Raw genomic sequence first — 20,573 nt, forward strand, 5'->3', positions numbered from 1 at the left:
TACTGGAAATTTCGAGAATAGAAACAGCCAATCGAACCCCTTGACGGCAACAATACGAGCTTGAGTCACCAGTCTACCCTTTTCAAGGTTCATTCTAAACCCGGTTTCAGCAAAATTCGGGGTTTGCGGGGCCGGCTACCGCCCGAGCTGTGTAGCCCGCCATCAAATAGCCCCAAGTGTTATCAGACAAAGAAGTCCGTGAATTATTATTCAACCTCCCTTCTCTCCTTGTCAATTTCAATACATCTCAGTCAATGTCTCGATTAAGGGTTCTCATCGTGGGTGCCTCCATCGCTGGACCTACAGCAGCGTACTGGTTTACCAAAGCTGGAGCCAAGGTCACGGTGATCGAGCGCTTCCCAGAGCTACGTACTGACGGACATAATGTTGATATCCGTGTGGCAGGCGTCACAATTATGCGCAAGATGCCTGGTATGGAGGAGGCTGGTCGAGCCAAAAAAGCAGAAATTGAAGGAATCAGCTTTGTCAACTCCGAAGGCCTACTATACGGAACTATCAGACCAACTGGCGATCCTGACAAGCAATCCACTCATATCCGAATATGAGATCTTTCGAGGTGATCTATCACGAATCCTTTACGATATGACCAAAGAAAATAAGGACGTTAAATATGTTTTTGGCGAACAAGTCGCCTCCATCCAGCAAGACCCAAGTGAAGATGGGCCCGTGACGGTCGAATTCACGGGCAGTATGCCGACTGCACAATTTGACCTTGTCGTGGCATGTGATGGAGCGACTTCGAGAACGCGATCTATCGGCTTGGCTGTGGTTCCCGCGACCATGTTGTCCCCACAAATAGCTGGGGAGCCTATTTCAGTACTGATCAAGATCTCTGTGATGGTAGCAAGAATCGGTCATGCGCATAGTGCTGTCGGGGGTCGCTTTATGGCTGTCGGAGTTAATCCAGCCGGTGGAACTAGAATTATCTTCATGGGTTGCAATTCACGCTCCGATCTAGAGAGCATATTACCCTTCCGGAAAGCCATGAAAGAAGGAGATGACGCAGTCAAGAATTATATCAGTCAGCACTATCAGGGCGTGGGGTGGAAGGCGAATGAAGCCGTACGGTCCATATTGGCATCTGGTGATTTCTATGCAATTGAGTTTGTGCAGGTCAAAACTTCCACTCTGTCCAAGGGACATTTCGTTCTTGTGGGGGATGCGGGTTATGCACCGGGACTTACTGGTACTGGCACAACTCTCGCCATTGCTGGTGCATATTTGCTAGCTGGTGAGGTCTGCAAGCATGAGGGGGATATTGATGCGGCACTCAGAGGTTATGAGACGCAAATGAGGCCGCTCATCAATGATCTGCAGAAAATATCACCGCTGATCCATTCTTTTGTACAATATGCAGTACAATATGCAGTATATTTTCTTCTAAATCGTTTACTTGAACATACATGTATACAATAAGACCGGAAGTTCGAAGCGTTAACAACGAGACTACTACCTCGTAAGTCGTTAAGACATGCAAGATTGTAGGGTTCAGGAGATCAAGCTCATATAAAAAAGAAGGCAAAGTAATGATAAGCCTAGTCATAAAACGCCCCGCAGAAGGCAAAGACCCTCCTAAAATAAAACGCCATCCCACTGATACCTTAAATGCGACGCTTGAATAGCGATGTAAAAAAAATTGAGAATTAAGCATCGATGGGTGCTGAATCGCCTCTCTTCCTGGTCATCAACTTGAGTTGAAGAGGAATAAGGCTGCGGCGAGGGCCCGGGGCCTCATTCCTAGTGATAGGCTTTCGGCACACGGGGCATGTACCACGGGCAAACTTGTTTGGATTATCCGGTTGTTCATTGGAACGATTCAAACACTCGAGAATGCAGCGGTGACAGAATAGGTGACCTAAGTAGACGAGTGTGAGGAACAGCTATCACGAAAAACAGTGATAAGTGTTTTCAAAACTTACCACAGGCTGTGGTTGTGGCATTCTCTGGTGTATCCATGCAAATAGGACACTTGTAAGCCTTGATGAGCGATGCACCTTCGTCGTCGTCGTTTAGTGATTGCTGAGCCCTGATGGCATCCTCCCTCTGTTTAGCGAGGACTTTCGCGACTGATGATCCCGCAGTATCGGTCAAATCGATAGCTTCGATTTGTTCATCTTCCGAGGATTCGGATAGGGTAGAAGAGCATGAATCATCATCGGTGTGACGGCGCTTAACCCCGCGGGCTGTCGTGTCTGGGGATTGATGTGGGATTGGTAGGTCGTTACGTGATGAGGATAAAAGCAAGGAAGCCGTTAGACTCAATACTTGGCGCGTTTCCTCTGTGCTTGCGGTCAGATCGACCGCAGAATCTCTGCTACTCATACTGGTTTCAGCTGAACCTGGTCCTGGTCCTGAGACGGTCGCTTCGACCGTCAGAGTGGTGCAAGTGCTGGAGACAGAGGTCAAATCGTCCTCATGAACTGGTGAACGACGGGTTAAATATGTGGAAGGAGGGCCACAGAATCCCACTGATGGCAACGATGCGATGAAAGAAAATGAGGCTAGAACGAAGAGAAGCCATACCTTGAAAGTGGCATGGCAGATTAATCGTTATCGCAATCGATAAGATGGCGGTGAATGTGGGAGTAGGTGGGTGTGGCGAAAAGAAAATGTGGCGGAAGGTATGGCGGAAAGTTATGGGGACACAAAAGTATGCGTAGGAATACCTACTACCTACTAGGTAGGTACTTAGTAGGAAGAAGAGCAACTCTCATTTGCTTTTGTGCCTTTTATTTTTTTGACCATAGGAGCATCACAATGAAAGGATCTGAATTAGGACTAGCGCGCTATTCCTACTTGTTTACCTTCTTTGTACTTCGCTTTCTCCCTTCCTTTCCTCTCTTCTGCATAGATATCTGGATATGAACTGGCCGAGTATTGTGCGAATTGATGTAATCTTCGACATGTTCATCAGAGGGGTAGCATATAGATGGGAACACGTCTATTTTACTAGCTCTAGGTACAAGTAATAATTCCTCCTTATCCGGATATTTAGTTAATCCGAAGGCGGAAATGACGCTGAGATGCGATAGGAGTGATATGGAGATCGCAAAAAAAGCGTTAGTTGACTACCTCATCTTCTAACCTAGCAAAGCGCAGCTCATAGCTGCAGTCGCGCTGACTGTACCATGCCCTGAATTCAGTATTCTATTCAATCCACGCCCGCCGATCATGTTATCGTGGAATCTCTCCTGCTCTCCTTCAAGGGGACTGGTGAGATCTGCGCGCGTAGAATTGCGACCAACACCCGTCTATCCCCAGCCATGGCGACTCACCTTAAGCGGTCGAATTTTGCGGCGCTTTTCCGTCCCCGTCCATGATACCTCATCACTCAAAAGATCTCTTCAAGGTACGAGCTGCCGAAAGTGCCGCGGGCTGCGCCCGATTTTACTGACCTGGTAAAAGTTCCCGCATCCCCTAGATTTAACGAGATCGGTGTTCAACAATTAAGCGACTATATATATCCTCAAGTGTTCCCTAACAAGGGTCGCATACCTGATCCTGAGCTCGTTGCCTTATCCAAAGACCATTTGGCCAGACATGACCTCCTCGGAAAGTCCCAAACAGCAGATCCCATCGCATTCGACATGCCCCCTCTCCAGGGACAGACTCTTGATGAACATTTCTACAAACTTGGAATGGATGCATCAGAACCATATCTGACATTCGCCAAGTCATATGCAGCCGTGAACTGTCCGACAAAACCGCGCAAATGGGTGAAACGCAGTGGATGGACCAAATACAACTCGGACGGCTCGTCGGAGCCTGTAGATGCTCCGGATGAGGAGATGCTTACATTCGATACTGAGGTTATGTACAAGGACAACTCATTCGCAGTCATGGCTTGCGCAGTCAGCCCAACAACTTGGTATGCATGGCTATCGCCGTGGCTTCTGGGTGAAACCGAGGAGAAAGTACACTTGATACCTCTGGGTGACCCGTCAAAGCCCAGGATAGTGGTGGGACACAATATTGGATATGACCGTGCTCGGGTGCTGGAGGAATACGACATGCGACAATCTCAAAACTTTTTCGTCGACACCATGTCTCTGCACGTGGCCGTGAATGGAATGTGTTCACAGCAAAGGCCAACATGGATGCGCCATAAGAAGAATAAGGACCTCCGCGACAAAATTGCCAGCGACCACAACTCCGCCGAATTGGCTTCATTGCTCGAAAACAACATGCTACGTGAGGAGGAGGAAGAATTATGGGTTGGCCGAAGTTCCGTGAATTCCTTGAGAGATGTGGCGAAGTTTCACTGCGATGTGACTATCGACAAGGCACAGAGAGATTTCTTCGGCGAACTTGACAGGAAAACTCTTTTAACAAAATGGGAGGAACTTGTGGACTACTGTGCTGCGGATGTGGCGATTACCCACCGCGTCTATCGGAAGGTCTTCCCCAATTTCCTCGAGACTTGCCCTCACCCGGTCAGTTTCGGTGCCCTGCGACACTTGTCCTCGGTCATTCTTCCCGTCAACCAGACATGGCAAGAATACCTGACCAAGGCCGAGGAAACATACCATAAAAGACTAGATGATGTCCAACGGAAACTCATTGAACTGTGCAACGAAGCTTTGAAGAGGAAAGATCAGCCAGATGTTTATACAAATGATCCTTGGTTACAGCAGCTGGACTGGTCCGGCCAAGAGATCAAAATGGTTAAAGGAAAGAAGAAGGGTGACCCCCCTCGCCCAGCAGCGCGGCAGAAGAAACCAGGCATGCCCAAGTGGTACAAGGATCTTTTCCCCAGCAGTACCTCCGACATCAATTTGACAGTGCGAACTCGGATTGCGCCCATATTGCTCAAGCTGTCTTGGGACGGATACCCACTCATTTGGTCTGACAAGCACGGCTGGACCTTTCGCGTTCCTCGTGACCAGGTTAAAAAATATGAGAATCAGCCGGTTGTTCTCTGTGACATGACTGAAGAGAAGTTCCAGCAATTGCGGGATGACAGAAAAAACACATACTTCAAAATTCCTCACAAGGATGGCCCCCAGGCGAGATGCACAAACCCACTGGGTAAAGGCTACATGCAATATTTCGAGCGTGGAATCTTGTCATCAGAGTTCGAGCTGGCTAAGGAAGCCTTGGACATGAACGCCTCTTGCTCTTATTGGATTAGTGCTCGAGACCGGATCATGAGTCAGATGGTGGTCTACCAGGACCAACTTAGAGCGACGGGCGTGGAAAATAAGGATGAGAACCGACTGGGTTTCATTTTACCACAGATCATCCCAATGGGTACTATCACTCGCCGTGCTGTGGAGAATACGTGGCTCACTGCAAGCAACGCGAAAGGAAATCGTGTTGGCTCAGAGCTCAAGGCCATGATCAAAGCGCCCCCTGGATACTCGTTTGTCGGCGCTGATGTTGATTCTCAAGAGCTTTGGATTGCCAGTCTTGTCGGCGATGCATCTTTCCAGATCCACGGTGGGAATGCCATTGGTTTCATGACACTGGAAGGCGCCAAGGCTGCAGGAACTGATCTGCACTCTCGCAGTGCGCAAATTCTGGGAATCTCTCGCAACGATGCCAAGGTCTTCAACTACGGGCGCATTTATGGCGCCGGCGTCAAGTTTGCTGCTACTCTTCTCCGCCAGTTCAACCCGTCATTGACTGAGAGAGAAACGCAGCAGACGGCAGCAAACCTGTACAAGGAGACTAAGGGCATACGAACTTCACGTCGCATTCTCAGTGAATCTCCTTTCTGGCGAGGTGGCACTGAATCCTTTGTGTTCAATAAATTGGAGGAGTTTGCCGACCAAGAAAAGCCTCGAACCCCTGCTTTGGGCGCTGGAATCACCGAGGCCCTGATGCGCCGCTTCATCAACAAAGGCAGTTTCATGACATCCCGCATCAACTGGGCTATCCAATCTTCTGGGGTCGATTATCTTCACCTTCTCATCATTGGAATGGACTATCTGATTCGGCGGTTTAACATTCAAGCTCGCTTATCAATTACCGTCCATGATGAAATCAGGTACTTGGTCAAAGACGAGGATCGATACCGCGCGGCTCTAGCACTGCAGATCGCCAACGTCTGGACCCGTGCTATATTCTCACAGCAAGTGGGCATTGACGATCTGCCTCAGTCATGTGCCTATTTCTCCGCCGTTGATATTGATCATGTGCTGCGAAAGGAGGTTGACATGGATTGCATCACACCTTCACATCCTCACAAGATTCCTCACGGTGAAACTTTGGACATTACTCAAATCTTGGATCGCGACCAGCTCGCTTTCCTGGATCCTTCTATTGTACCAACATCCCCTCCTCGCCCGGAGATGTATACCTATACGCCACGAGAATCCGTCATGTCAAGCTTTGAGCCATCTGATGCAGCATTCATCAAAGCCCAGATTACTAAGGATGACAAGGAACTCCGCGACATCATCAAAGAGATAACCCCTGTCACCAAACCATCAGGCTTGCGTCCTTCTTCAGCTAAATCCCTGGCCAAGGCCAATGGCTGGGTTTCCGCACAACCCCAGCGCGCAGTCCTGATGGATATGGAGTCTGGTCTTTATCCTGATTTCCGAACCCCACCTCGCAATTCTGCACACGGAGGCAAGCAGCCACAAGTAGGATTTGATCGACCTGCTTGGAAACCCCGGCCATATGCTCGGGCCTAGACCCGTTGTATCACTTCCTCATTCTTTTCCCTGTCTTTTTCTTTCTATCTTTCACTGTATGTAAATGTTCTCTATTTTGTTTTCATACTGGGCGGATGCATTTATTATGTTGGGTGAACTGGAAACAGCATTGGGATGGCGTCGATGTGATCAAGTGATGTGATGATACTGTACAAAACGAACTTGCATTTCAACCGTGGTACTGCTCTTCCTTGTACCTCAAAACATTCAAGCCACAAAATAATCTTAATGAATCTAAAGCTAGAAGCGAGAATCTCCCACGGCTGATGTAGATTGAACTTTTCAAAGAAAACTCATGTGAAATCCTAGGTTTCCTTCCACATCGACGGAACTCTGTGCTGATATTAGTGCATAGTTTATGAAAAGACCGCAATGTCACTTACGCAACCTCAACCACTGCACATCTCCCACCCACTACAACATCCTTGGCCTCTCGTATAGCTGGACCCAATTCGTCCAGTGCTTTGACTGTAGCCCCCCAGGCACCTCCAGCCGCAGCAGCAATTCCCGGGTAATCGGGCGAGGGCTCAAATGATAGATTGAGATCTGGAATACACATTAGTGATAAACACCCCAAGATAGACTGTTTCTAGCTTACCTCTTCTGTTGGATTTCGAGGATAGGCCATCCTCATGAACAAGGAGAGCGGAAACTTTGGGTGCATTCCATCCGCCGTTGTTGAGCACGATGAGTAGGAATGGGATATCATAGCGTCGTGCTATCCAATAAACACTCTCCATCTGCGAGAACAGATACGTCCCATCTCCAACACTGACAAATATGAGTCTTTTTACTCTTATCTCGGGGAGTAGATTTCACTTACATTGCACAGATGAAAGACTCCGGTTTGGCTAGTTTCACGCCAAGGGCGGCACCACCACCCCAACCGAGACCACCAGCTCCACTACCGACTAGACTTCCTGGCTGAAAGAAATGTAAGCGAATACCAAGAATATACCAAGAATCTAGCAATGCGGAGGAGGTGTAATTACCTTCACCAGATTAAGGTGGTGGATAATCGCTCCCGCATTTGTTACTGCCTCAAGAACGTAAACGGTGTCTTCGGGGAGTTGCTGTCTTAGCGTCCAAGCGAGGCGTGGAACTGTAACAATTCCATTGTCCAAAGGCTTTTCCAAATTGCAAAGAGCAAGACGCCATTCGTTATAGTTTTTTTCACGTGTTTCAAATGCTTCAATATAGCGAGGGCTACCAAGGGTCTGCGCATCCACGTATGAATTCAACTGACGGAGTGCAATCTCGCAGCTCACTTTGAGCCTACGAACCGCGTTTATAGAAAACACTATCCAGCGAGTTAGAAACAAAATCCGCTCAAAAAGAGGGGAAAACTTACGAGGCATTTGTTGCTTGAGTGGATCCACATCGAGGTGGAATACCTTTGTGCCTGAATAAGACCAGTCAGTTAAGTGGCGGGTACTTTAGGAGAGGAATCATGCTTCTCACCCTTTCGAGGCTTTCCTGCAGTTGGGATCCAAGGGACATCACAATCCAAAATGAGAATAACATCAGCTTCAAGAACTGCTGGGTGTGTTGTGACCGTGACGCCCAAGTAGGCTGGGTGGTTACTCCGGATGCATACATCAGATCCTACCATCTCGACAACACCAAAGGGTAGTTTGTCGCAGAGACTCTCTAGCAGTGGTGGAGTGCGAGGGTTGCGACCGAGATAGCTTGTTATCACAAGAGGTCGATCAGCATTTATAAGTGCATTTGCAATCAGCTGGACATCTGGTTGCTATTAGCGATGAGTGGATAGCATGCATAAGGTAAATATTTCTACCTGACTCTGGCAAAGCACTCGGGGCAATCGGATTGAGGTTCTCTTCTTCCAGGAACTTTTTGTCCACTTTCTGTAATTGACATTAGCTGGTCGTTGCTTTGACGTGTTGGTGGTGACTCGTACCTCTTCGAGAACCTCCCTTGCGGCCATGAGATAAGTCGGACCTTTTGGATCTGACAAAGAAATCTGCAAAGCTCTGTTCACCATTTCTTTAATATTCCGACCACTCTTGATCTCACCAGAGTATCGGCAATATTGACGAAGAATAGAGGCTTGATCCGGCACGTCTTGCAGCCAGTGAATGAATCTGTACTCATTTTAGCTTAAGTTTGAGAAGTCATAACCCTTGACATACTCCGTTCGTGAACCTAGAAGCTCTCCTCTCTGAGTGAATGGGCTCAGGCCTGCAAAACACAACACTGGCACTCTTCCCACGGAGGCATTGTGAATGGACTGTCCGAGGGCCAATGTGCCGCAATCTACGTGCACGACAACGCATTGCTAGATGAATTAGAAAATATAAGCCAAGTCAAGGGGGTGCATACTGGTTTGCCGGTAACTTGTGCAAACCCAAGGGCTGCGGACAATGCCACTAGTTCCGAAGGGCAAGTAATGATGTTGGGGAATTTGGCAACTTTTTCTATACACTGGTTAGAATGGAGCATTGGAAGTTCAAGATAAACAAACTCTGCTTTGCTTTGATCATGGCCTCGAGCATAGCAGGATGGTCACTTCCTCTATTATGTGTTAGTTTGGTATGGCATCATGGTGATATCAGTACTTGCAAATTGACAAAGCAATAAGTGACACCAGCCTCCGCTACAGAATACGTTAACAATGTTTTCAGGAACATTCGAGAGCGTTAAGCGTACACAAAGCCTCGAAGAATCCTTCGGCAGCTGAGATCAACTCGACATCTTCGATATCATCATGGCGCACCCGTTTGCGGGGTCTATCTGTGGAATTTGGCATGTTTGATACTATCGACCAAAATGAATTGAATGTCGTAATCGTCGAGGAAAACCGGGGGGCTTAATACCATGGCCCACGGGTGCTAGGAAGTGCAAGGTCGGGATCTCTGAGAGCCAACCATTATCATCCACAGTCCCACTCTACTGATCAAAGTGGATTCACCCCCTCACTATTTCAATCACAGGAGAATCTCGGTTAAAGGCTCGGGATCTGGATTTATTTTTTGAAAGAACATCACAGCAGTTCGCAGAATATAGAAATTGAGGATAATCCGTTCAATTTGTGTCATTTCATGATATAAATATCTATAAATCACTCCTGTGACACAGTCTCAGAAGCAAGGTCCACCTTGGTCTTTTCAAAGTCTTTTGCCTTGACTTTATTATTAAACAAAATATCCATCTCAGCGAAAGTCCGGTTCTTGGTCTCAGGGAGACGGAAATAGGCCCAAATGAAACCAATTCCCATGATTCCTCCACAGAAAAAGCCACTCTTAGCCCCCCAGTCCCAAGCCGCCTTTTGAACCATATGGGGAACCAATTGTCCATAAACCAATACACCAATGTTGTATACAGCGCGCGCGAGGGCAACGCTTTTGGTGCGAAGGAAGTTTGAAGGGATCTCAGTCACGATAGTATAGATGATCGGGCCGATCGTGATGAAAAGAACAAAGTATTGAATCAAGAGGATGCTGCCAATCCCATAGCCAATGTTGGGATGGGCAGATATGCTCGGAATACCCAAGAACCCGATTAGGAAAGTGGTTAAGGTCAAAAACGCAGTACCAGTCAACAAGAGTGTTCGGCGTCCCACCTTTGGAACTAGGAACCAAGCGATGAACACCCCGATGATAGCCAGAGCATACTCTCCCATGCCAAAATCGAAGGAAGCGGCGGAGGCAAGACCGGCTTGCTCCAGGAAGTACACAATATAAGAAACGAGAGGCGCGCATAGCTCCTGAATGAGATAGACGAACACGGTAATCTCGGTGCGACGCAGGTTTACACCCTTGAAGAGATCCCAGTAGCTGCTTGATGCCTTCATTTCGTTCTCGATCTTGATCGTATGCTCCATCATCGCAATGGTGTCCTCAATCTCAGCTTCCGAGCTATCCTTGGAGCGCAGACGGTACAAAGTCTTTCGTACATCTGCGATGCGACCTTTGCGCGTAAGCCACCATGGTGACTCGGGGGCGAAAAAGATACCAATGGCAAGCGGGAGAGGTAGAGCCCATTGAAGAGCAAACGGGATACGATATGCCCACTGTCCACTAGATGATAGAAAAGCACGTAACACGCCAGTTCCCAGAAGATAACCGACACTCCAGCAAAGAGAGACCAGCATTGTGAGGTATGGTCGCAAAACATTGGGACACACCTCGGCGGCATATGTTGTAGACAGAGTTTGGAAAACACCCCATGGCACTCCTAACAAGATCTCAGCTCCCATATACATATAAATGCTGGTGGCAAAGAATTGGAGGAAAATGAAAGCCGTCATAAGCATGAGGCAAATCATCATGACCCAACGGTATCCGATCCAGTCGGCCACGAAACCATTGATCAGTAGACCAATGATTTCTCCAGCATTGACACCGTTGCTTATACCGGATTGTAGGTCGGCGGGAATTTGGTAGGAACCATCGCTCTGAAGTTCACCATATCGCTTTTGAAAGGCTGGAAAGGCGAAGAAACCGCTGACAAAGGCATGATCGAATCCCTCCATGATAAGCGCCATGGAAAACCACACGGACCAGAATACGGCCTTGGGGTACTTGCGGATACCCTCTCGTAGGGTCATTCCATGTTCATCATCAGTTGCTCTCTGAGCACCCTTCAGGGTGTCAATAGCAGCCGAATATTTCTCCTCATCCTTGTCGTGGATCACAGTCGTCGTATTTCGGTCGGCAACATCTTCCTGGTGTTCAGCCATTTTCAAGGCTCAAAATAGCAGAGGATAAGAGAGACAGATATTCCAAGGTTTTGAGGCTCGCGACTATTCGGCCCTATGTTCATCGTTTATATCTCACTGTTTATTTTTAATTACTCCGCATTCTCGGAATGTGGGGTTTGAGTGTCTGGGGAAATCCCGGTTAGCGTCGTTCACTGTCTCCGCTGATTGCTTGTCCATGTCAACCACAAATTGGGCATTTCCTATGTCGATCCGGCATCAGATATACCGAGTCTGAGATAAGAACACCGATTTTGCGGCTTTCTTGGCTTTGAGCTATTTGTCTCGCCTATATGATTGTGCCGATTGGCTGGTATCTTTCCATTTTATCCTGAGTGGGGAGTGAAAGAGGGGAAGTATAAACTTAGATGATTCATAGCCAGCCTTGGAAGCACTTGAGAGCGTTCTTACTAACCTTGTTTGTGAATCAAAGGGACCATCTCATCACGGGAATATATCATCGGGACACACAACAATCATACAGTACACGGTAAGAACTTGAATTTGGTGCAATCTCCACCTGAGCACGCAATCAGTAATACCGATTCAGTTCTCCTGACAATCTCTTACACATTGCATAATCTCAAAACGCCGACAGTCTTATTCTCATCTGCTCAGCAAGCATGAGTAACAACCTGCGATTCCTGGACCGTAGTGACCCCATCCTCAAAAATGGGGCCTGGTGCCTTCAAAATGGGGTTTCGTTTGGAATGTCATGGCCAAAAGGTCTCTACTTTACAAATCAGACATTTGTGATTGAAGATGGCGTCAATCGATGGCCTCTAGACTCCCGAGAGGGTGCATATTGGGCTGATGGATCTCTCAAATGGACCGCTCATTCGGTCTCCGGCGATGTTGGCTTTAGTGAAGAGTACACGGTAAAAGGCGCGCCACACCCAACGGAGATTCCACGAGGCATGAAAGTCGAGCAACAAGGTTCCAGTCTCGTGGTGACTACCCAGGGGGGACTGGTCTTGAAATTTGCAGCTCAAGGTAGTCAATCGATTCTGGAGAGTCTTACACTCAATGGACGATCGCTTTGCTCAAATGCCACGGTTATCGCATCTATCAACAGGAAAGATTACACGACGCGCGTGGATGCGGTGGGAGTTGAAAATATCACCTTCAGCAGGGCCGTGATCAAAGTTACTGGTGTGGTAGAGGCCACTGTCTCTCATCTCCCCTTTGACGTGCGATTCTATATTCATTCCAATGCCTCATCTGTCAAGATTATTCACTCCTTCATCCACGACCTCGATGCCAATGAACCTTTGACTTCACTTGGACTGCAGTTCGTTGTTCCCCTTGCAGAGACCGAGCTTTACAACCGTCATGTCCGTATAGGGGGACCATGGGACGGGGGTATTCTAAAAGAAGAAGTCAAAGGATTAACTGGACTGCGCCATGGCCCCACAACCCAAAATCGAATCGACCAAGCCGCTGGGAAACCAGTCAACTTGGTTGAAAGGGAGTGGACTCGGACAAATTTAGCCAAGGGACTATCATACATTCCAGCCTGGGAATCGTATTCACTTTCTCAACTTTCATCCGATGGTTTCACAATCAAGAAACGCACCAAGCCAGGCTGCTCCTGGGTCAAAGTTAACGGAGGGAGAAGAGCGGATGGAACCGCCTACATTGGATCAGCTCAATACGGTGGACTGGCAGTGGGAATGTCTGACTTTTGGGAGCGCTATCCCACGCAGTTGGATCTAAGCGACTTGGCGTCCGACCAAGGCAAAGTCACAATTTGGCTATACTCGCCACTCGCTGAGCCTCTAGAAACGGGACCATACCACGGTGGACTTGGAATGGATACATACGAGAAACAACTGGAGGGTCTTAATGTAACGTATGAGGATTTCGAGCTTGGATTCGCCTCTGCAAAAGGCATTGGAAGAACAAACCAATTTTTTCTCAGACCATTTACCTCGACACCTTCAATTGAAGAACTTAGTCAGTTTTCATCACTGGTTCGAAATCCACCGCGTCTAGTGGCTACGTCAGAGCATCTACATTCCACTGGTGCATTCTACGGGTGTTGGGCTCCTTGCACACGAATTTTACGCTGTGAGCCTAACTATCGAGAGAATGAGATCGAGAAGAATCTTGAAATTTTGTTCAATTTCTATCAAGGCCAAATTGAACATAATAGATGGTACGGTTTCTGGGATCATGGAGATGTTCAACATACCTACGATGCATTTCGAAATGCCTGGCGATATGATGTCGGTGGTTTTGCTTGGGACAACTCTGAGCTTTCCACCGACTTGTGGCTCTGGCTATACTTTCTACACAGCGGAAAAGGTGACGTGTTTCGGATGGCCGAGTCTATGACGAGACATACCGGCGAAGTTGATGTGTATCATACGGGCAAGTTCAAAGGGTTTGGAACTCGCCATGGTGTCCAGCACTTCAGTGATAGCTCGAAGCAACTCCGCATTTCCAATGTGTTATACCGGCGCATTTATTTCTACCTCACAGGGGATGAGCGTACCGGTGATCTCATTTCAGAGCTTCAAGAATGCCAAAATGCTCTCTTGACATTGGATTCGCACCGAAAAGTCCAGGAACACGCAGGTATACCGGAAGGATTCGCCATGACAAACATCGGTCTCGATTGCGGCCCTCTCGCCGCGGCTTGGCTGACTTCATGGGAGCGACGATCAGAGGGATGGGCTCATTCCAGAGACCTTTTGATCAGGCTCATGAATGGAATCTCCGAGCTCAAACACGGCATGGCAAACAATGCTGTTTTATTGAATCCTAGCAGCGGCGAAATACGAGAATGCCCGCCTCCTACTCCAGAGTGGGCGATCTCTCATCTGTCCATGCTATTTGGGTTTCCCGAAGTCTTCTCGGAGTTGTTCCTTTACGCTCGAAGTGAATATCCAGAAACGGTGGAGCGGTTCATGAAGGTCTGGCTGCGTTACTGTCGGGCATACAATGGAGGTGCCGATGTTCAACGGGAAGAGTTTGGCTTTGAGTTTCCATCTCACGCGACATGGCGACAGAGTCATTCCACTCTCACGGCATTTGCGGCGATAGAGCAGAATTGTCATGGTCTTGGTCAAGCAGCTTGGGAGCAGTTCTTTACTACTGATGGTTATACGATTGACTATGATTGGGGTCATTATAAGGCTCTCATCAGTGGAAAACAAATTACTGGCAGAGAGGTAGTCTTGCTGTCCACAAATGAGGCAGCTCGTTACGGTGTATCTGCTATCTCCAATCTTGCAACCATCCGGAGGTACCTTGAGAATTAACAGTCATTTTAACATTTTTAGAACATTGAATTTGAGATTGCTCTTATATAAACAGTCTTACCGATCATCAATATACCGCATCTATATTCAATCGTAGATTTGTACTATTCAAAGACTCGTTATGGATATTATTTCGCCCAGAAGGGTAAGCTTTACCTCGGACATGCTTAGCCCGAGCTCGAGCGAAATTAGACTATCAAGGCATAACGAGGCTTATGGCCCCGTCTTAGACTGTGGAGTTGAGGAATGGGGATGCGGGGTCTCTTCAAGTTCCCATTGATGGAAAAACACACAGTAGCGAGCGTGGGGGTGACCATTTCTTGGCTGAGGGGTACTGATGGCCCAAAGTAGCTCTTTACAAGTAGAACCTTCCACTCCGATGGTTAGACATATTGAAAGCCGCATTCGGAATCATCACAAGATGACTCCAACTAAGTACGCCGTTGTGGGCACTGGGGGACGTGCTGGATTCTTTTACAGCGCCATCGTTCGAGACTTCAAGAAAAGCGCATCTCTTGTAGCATTCTGTGACACGAATCAAACTCGCATGGATGTCGCCAATGCCCGGATCCAGGAACTAGGCCTGGCGCCACTACTGACATACAAATCCGCCGATTTCGACCAGATGATCAAAGAAACCAAGCCCGATGTGGTTATAGTGACAACTATTGACCGCACTCACCACGAGTACATTATTCGTGCCATGCAATTAGGATGTGATGTGCTGAGCGAAAAGCCAATGACAGTGGACGAGATCAAATGCCAGATGATCCTTGATGCGGTCAAGGAGACCAAGCGACAGCTTCGAGTTACTTTCAACTACAGATATGCGCCTCATAACACCAAGGTGCGTGAGCTGCTGATGGATGGTGCAATTGGAAAGGTGACTTCGGTTCACTTTGAATGGCTCTTGAACACTCGACACGGCGCAGATTACTTCCGTCGCTGGCACCGTGATAAGCGCAACAGTGGCGGTCTTCTGGTTCACAAATCCACTCATCATTTCGATCTGGTAAACTTCTGGCTAGGGAGTAGTCCACGTACTGTCTTTGCACAGGGCGACTTGAAGTTTTACGGCAAAGAGAATGCTGAATCTCGAGGAGAAACCAAATTCTACTCTCGAGCACATGGCAGTGCGGCGGCGGTCAACGATCCCTTCGCTCTTCACATGGAAGACCATCCTCAGCTCAAAGCCATGTATTTGGATGCCGAGCATGAAGATGGCTATTACCGCGATCAAAGTGTCTTCGGTGATGGCATAAACATCGAAGACACGATGGGCGTGCTGGTAAGCTATCAGTCTGGAGCGATCATGACGTACAGCCTCAACGCATACTGTCCGTGGGAGGGTTTTCGGGTTTGTTTCAATGGAAATGGAGGTCGGTTGGAGATGGACGTTCTTGAAGAGTCTTATGTCAACGCAGGTGGGGATCAGAGCAAGGAGGGTGCTGTGGCTCATACAAAGATTACAGTGCATCCAATGTTTGCACCGCCATATGAAGCGGAAGCTGTTGAAGGAGAAGGGGGTCACGGGGGTGGAGATCCTGTGTTATTGAATGATCTTTTTGGAGAACCTTTGCCTGATCGCTTGAATCGGGCTGCGTCACATGTGGATGGAGCCATGTCTATCCTGACGGGAATTGCTGCCAACAAAGCGCTTCGTACTGGGCAGGTTGTCCAGGTTAAGGATCTGGTTCAGTTCTAAGTTGTATATAGAGACATAATCAATATAACTTTCTTTCTCCCACACTTTCTTTAGGAAGAAATCGGTATAAAATCAGTAGTGCCTGATTACCACCATGTTCTGACGGCCACGCTCATGCTGCTGACAACTTAGATGTATCCGTCAAATATGTCGTCCGAGAGAAAAAGCCACCTTTTGTATTTTATCTCGAAGAGTCTAAATTCCCTTCGGCGTAGGTCATCTGGCTGTCCAGAGAAGGCGATATCGAAGGGAATTGCGACGGTCGATGTCTGATTGGCCCGAATTGAGTCAAGCATTGACAAGAGAGTTATATATTTGACATCTACTTATCAAAACAGGAGATGAGCATGTTTTGAAGATTGGTTATTGTTTCCAAATATGAGGCGTGCTGAATCTGACATTGATTCATCGTTGAATAGTTGTATACAATTCATCAATCTCTAACAATGTATAGTCGACAGAATGACAACCACCAGGCCAAATGTTGGAATTTTCCTGCTTTTATTAACTAAACCTTTCTATTCAGGCCTCAGACGACTGGTACAAACGCTATGTGGTGTCTTAATGACATACTAGCAATCTGCATCTTACTCCTCATCCCCACGACAATCATCATTCGCACACATCTTAATACAAAAAGCGGGTTCAAAAAATCAGTATTCAAAGATGGATTCTGCATCAGCGAATTTGATTTATGAGCTCATGAAAAGTGACACTGCCGCCGAGCTAGATCGCATCAAGCGTATCAAGGTCACCCAGCCGAATTTAGATTTGCCAGACCGCGAGGCGGCGCTTAATTCATGGAAACGAGAGATAAATCATTTTCTATTGCGACCCCAGGAGTTTATCGCTGCATTTGAGAGGGCTGACAATGCTGAAGATTCCGAGCCCGAAACTGTTGCCGATGGCGACAGTGATGACGAGTCGTCCCCAGCAGGTGGAAGTGAATCGGGAGCTGATCATCTCTCGAACTCCGATGATGAAGCCTCCATCGTATCTCTCAGCTCAAGCTTGAGCTCGCTGTCTGCAGCCCCTTCCCTCGATGAACTTGATCGTGAAATAGAGGCCCTTGAGCCTTAATTTAAAACATGCGTTGCGTGTCTGGAAACTTTCTGGATAGAAGATATGACTGAATGTCCATGCTCGCACTTTTTCTGCGACAAATCCATCCCCTGGCCCACAATCAAGCCGGCACTTGGCGATGAATTAGTCCGGCGATTCGAAGAAACGGTTGCAGAGATGAATAAGCCACCTCCAAAGCCGCAGCTCATCTGTTCCAATGCGCGGTGCTCCAAACCAATTCCGGAAAAGAAGATACAAGACAATGTTGGTGCATGCCCAAAGTGTAAGCACCACACATGTACCTTTTGTGGAGAGGAGGTTCATGCCGGTGACTGCAGGAATAAGAAGGACTGGATGAGATTGGAAGTAATTGCGAAAAAAAAAAAGGAAGATGTGCCCAAAATGCAAAGCCTTCGTGGAGCGAACGTCGGGCTGCAATCATATAAGGTATACAAATCCTGATCCACAGAACCTTGAAGTTGCTTATTAGTGTACTAATCGAAATCCTTAACTTAGTTGTAAATGTAACTACGATTGGTGCTATGGCTGTGGAGAGAAGTGGGGAAAGTGCAAATGCCCCGGTTACGAGTTCGTCGCTTCTATGAGATTCCGAAAGATAGGGAGAGATTGGTTTCGCATCTTATTTGGATTGAATGCGAAATATATGGCTTATTTCAAGGAACCTATCTATGTAGCTATATGGTCATAAAGGAATGCCTACGAAGAAGCTCGAACTAGCCCCCTAGGTAGAACCGGCTATTTGAGTCAACATGAGCACCTCTACTTACAACTGTCATCCTATACTATACTTGATTTCCTTGCATTATTAAAATGAGACACCACGGGGTTGGATGCCTGCTTTCGGGCACCCGGTTTAGACGGGGGTACTCAGTCGGTAATACGTTGACGCCCCAAAGTAAGCGGTCTGCCTATGATCTACCACTGCACCAATTGACCCATGTATGAGAGACTTTACTTAGTTGCAAATTTGAATCGGAAATCGACGTTTTCACGCTTTTTGACCCACTTGCCCGGGATATCTAGCTTTCATACGTTATCCAGTGTCCAAGAAGCTGAGGAATATTATTATCTTTTACAGTTTTTGAATCATAAGAGTTATTATACAGCCTATACTATACCAAGCAAGGAAGAATCATTCACACTATTGAATAAGCTATCTATAGTTAAAATTGAAATTGACGATGATGCTTATAAAGAAGAAGTATTCTAGTAGCGCTCCATTCTTTCTTCTAGCGATGGCTAAGATACAACTACTAAATTCAATAGTACTATTTATTCATCACTATAGTCGGTATCTATAAAAATACAGGAATTACCCTAGCAATAAACGGTTTTCCAGATACCAAATTCAAGCTACCTAAATCCTCAGCCGCTCTTAAATACCTCTCTTATTTCTATATATGCTATCGGCTATACGCTTAGTACTCCTTTACTCTTATAGAGGGGTTATTGATTCCGTTTATAGGGAATAAAATAGTTTTTCTCCCATATCCAAAACGAGGTTCCTAACTTAGAAGAAAGGATAGTACTATTAACCCTCTTACTTCTATCCTAGATTTTCTTAATAACCACAGCGAATTACCCCCTTAATATATAATACTAAGTTCTAATCCTTAGGGCCTACGCTTTCTCCTATATAATACATTCTTTGATATAGATATCAAGTATAATCTTATTAGTACCTAGCTAAATCCGGCTTTTACTATTCTTTACTCAATCCTCTTAAGAAAGATATTAGTAGCCACATTATTAGCAAGTCAATAGCCTTAAATCAGTATACCCTAACTTAGAGAAACACTTATAGACCTAGTAGGCCCTTCTTTACGCAATATATAAGTAGGAATAACAGCTCTGGATCTTCTAGCTTCTACCTAGATCAAAATAATAGAGACATTTTCAATACTAAAAGTAAGGAAGTATCATAAGGAATCAATACGCCGCGATAATAAATACCGGCTACTTTTTATTACAGCTTACGAAGGCCATAACCAGCCTCTAATCTAGCCTTAGACGCCCTTTAGGTTTACAAAGCTTTATAATACAGAGCTTCACAATCAGACAAAATACTTAGCACACTACCCATTACTTAGAGTATAACAATCAGGAATAGATTTTGACAAACGGTAGTTCAATTCAAGACTCTAGAACTGAAACTACCAAGCCTCCTCTCAACGCATCAAATTTATCCACCAACAAGGCACTGGCCGTGCTCGATGATTACAACTATGATCTCCATTCGCAATCGCTTTCGGTAAGAGCCACGCGTGGGATATTCGAATGGCTGAAATCCACAGGATATCCGAGCAACGAAAACCCCATATACCAACATCCTTGGTTGGACTTGGAAAGCACCAAACAAAAGGTATTTCCACGTCCAATGCGGGAGCATCCCACTCAGTCGCTAAGATTGGTACATGTGCACGATTCAAACAGAGGACAAAGAATACGACACTCAGTTCCCTCATACGGGCAACAACCTTGTTGCCCTTCTCCACAAATAAAGTTTCCTTCACCCGGGCATCGTCCGCAAGTTGGAGGCTATCCGTATTATAAAGACATCAGCCGCTGCATTCGAGTCGTCAAGCATTTAGCATTGATGCTGCACTTGAACTTACGCAATCAATGCGACCACTCGGAGATCCAAGACGGCTCTGGAGTAGTAGTACAAGAAGTGGTAGGAGTAGTGGTGGTAGAGGTAGTGGTGGTCGAGGTAGTGGTGGTAGAAGTAGTGCAAGTAGTGGACCAGGTGGGGTCCCAAGTATTGGACCAGGTGGGGTCCCAAGTATTGGACCAGGTGGGGTCCCAAGTATTGGACCAGGTGGGGTCCCAAGTATTGGACCAGGTGGGGTTAGACATCGCAACACTGGCGAGAAGTCCAAAGATTGGCAAGGCGAAGTGCATTTTGGTGTAAGAGAGGTTTGATTAAAGAGCCAAACTATTAAAGTTGGTTTAATAAGGCTCGATGACTTTAAAGTATTTTAAGATAGATTTAATGTGAATGAAAAGGAGGGAAAATATCCTTGTATTTATATTAGTCTTGAGTATAATTATAATATATTTAGTTAATGATGGTAAAGATGCTTCAATTACGATTAAACAACCGTTTTCAGTTATAT

The 20,573-nt window shown here is 46.7% G+C and overlaps 9 protein-coding genes across 9 annotated transcripts; 5 read left to right on the forward strand and 4 right to left on the reverse strand.

The window, feature by feature from the left end:
• Positions 1-254: 254 nt before the first annotated feature.
• N7520_011157 (uncharacterized protein) lies at positions 255-1,437 on the forward strand (the record flags this gene model as incomplete). Its single annotated transcript, XM_057145090.1, has 2 exons — positions 255-432; positions 521-1,437. 2 exons carry the CDS (start codon positions 255-257, stop codon positions 1,435-1,437), a joined length of 1,095 nt encoding a protein of 364 aa, XP_056990844.1.
• Positions 1,438-1,664: 227 nt separating this feature from the next.
• N7520_011158 (uncharacterized protein) lies at positions 1,665-2,439 on the reverse strand (the record flags this gene model as incomplete). Its single annotated transcript, XM_057145091.1, has 2 exons — positions 1,665-1,876; positions 1,941-2,439. Coding segments are annotated over 2 exons (711 nt in total), but the record flags the coding sequence as incomplete, so codon positions are not given.
• A 753-nt stretch (positions 2,440-3,192) lies between these two features.
• N7520_011159 (DNA-directed DNA polymerase gamma MIP1) lies at positions 3,193-6,662 on the forward strand (the record flags this gene model as incomplete). Its single annotated transcript, XM_057145092.1, has 2 exons — positions 3,193-3,370; positions 3,427-6,662. The coding sequence occupies 2 exons, from the start codon at positions 3,193-3,195 to the stop codon at positions 6,660-6,662; spliced, it is 3,414 nt and encodes a 1,137-aa protein (XP_056990846.1).
• Positions 6,663-6,988: 326 nt separating this feature from the next.
• N7520_011160 (uncharacterized protein) lies at positions 6,989-9,453 on the reverse strand (the record flags this gene model as incomplete). Its single annotated transcript, XM_057145093.1, has 14 exons — positions 6,989-7,016; positions 7,067-7,229; positions 7,282-7,454; positions 7,507-7,607; positions 7,676-7,983; positions 8,035-8,085; positions 8,145-8,429; positions 8,482-8,551; positions 8,605-8,788; positions 8,837-8,982; positions 9,027-9,121; positions 9,169-9,218; positions 9,267-9,300; positions 9,354-9,453. 14 exons carry the CDS (start codon positions 9,451-9,453, stop codon positions 6,989-6,991), a joined length of 1,788 nt encoding a protein of 595 aa, XP_056990847.1.
• A 312-nt stretch (positions 9,454-9,765) lies between these two features.
• N7520_011161 (putative MFS alpha-glucoside transporter) lies at positions 9,766-11,385 on the reverse strand (the record flags this gene model as incomplete). The annotated part of the gene is made up of 1 exon (XM_057145094.1): positions 9,766-11,385. The coding sequence occupies one exon, from the start codon at positions 11,383-11,385 to the stop codon at positions 9,766-9,768; it is 1,620 nt and encodes a 539-aa protein (XP_056990848.1).
• A 641-nt stretch (positions 11,386-12,026) lies between these two features.
• On the forward strand, positions 12,027-14,669 carry N7520_011162 (polysaccharide lyase family 26 protein; the record flags this gene model as incomplete). The annotated part of the gene is made up of 1 exon (XM_057145095.1): positions 12,027-14,669. The coding sequence occupies one exon, from the start codon at positions 12,027-12,029 to the stop codon at positions 14,667-14,669; it is 2,643 nt and encodes an 880-aa protein (XP_056990849.1).
• Positions 14,670-15,090: 421 nt separating this feature from the next.
• Positions 15,091-16,374, forward strand: N7520_011163 (Gfo/Idh/MocA family protein; the record flags this gene model as incomplete). The annotated part of the gene is made up of 1 exon (XM_057145096.1): positions 15,091-16,374. The coding sequence occupies one exon, from the start codon at positions 15,091-15,093 to the stop codon at positions 16,372-16,374; it is 1,284 nt and encodes a 427-aa protein (XP_056990850.1).
• A 666-nt stretch (positions 16,375-17,040) lies between these two features.
• Positions 17,041-17,454, forward strand: N7520_011164 (uncharacterized protein; the record flags this gene model as incomplete). Its single annotated transcript, XM_057145097.1, has 1 exon — positions 17,041-17,454. One exon carries the CDS (start codon positions 17,041-17,043, stop codon positions 17,452-17,454), a length of 414 nt encoding a protein of 137 aa, XP_056990851.1.
• Positions 17,455-20,076: 2,622 nt separating this feature from the next.
• Positions 20,077-20,358, reverse strand: N7520_011165 (uncharacterized protein; the record flags this gene model as incomplete). The annotated part of the gene is made up of 1 exon (XM_057145098.1): positions 20,077-20,358. One exon carries the CDS (start codon positions 20,356-20,358, stop codon positions 20,077-20,079), a length of 282 nt encoding a protein of 93 aa, XP_056990852.1.
• Positions 20,359-20,573: the final 215 nt, after the last annotated feature.

Source organism: Penicillium odoratum (assembly GCF_028828045.1).
Source record: "Penicillium odoratum strain IBT 22623 chromosome Unknown utg000008l_segment0_segment0, whole genome shotgun sequence".
Lineage (NCBI taxonomy): Eukaryota > Fungi > Ascomycota > Eurotiomycetes > Eurotiales > Aspergillaceae > Penicillium > Penicillium odoratum.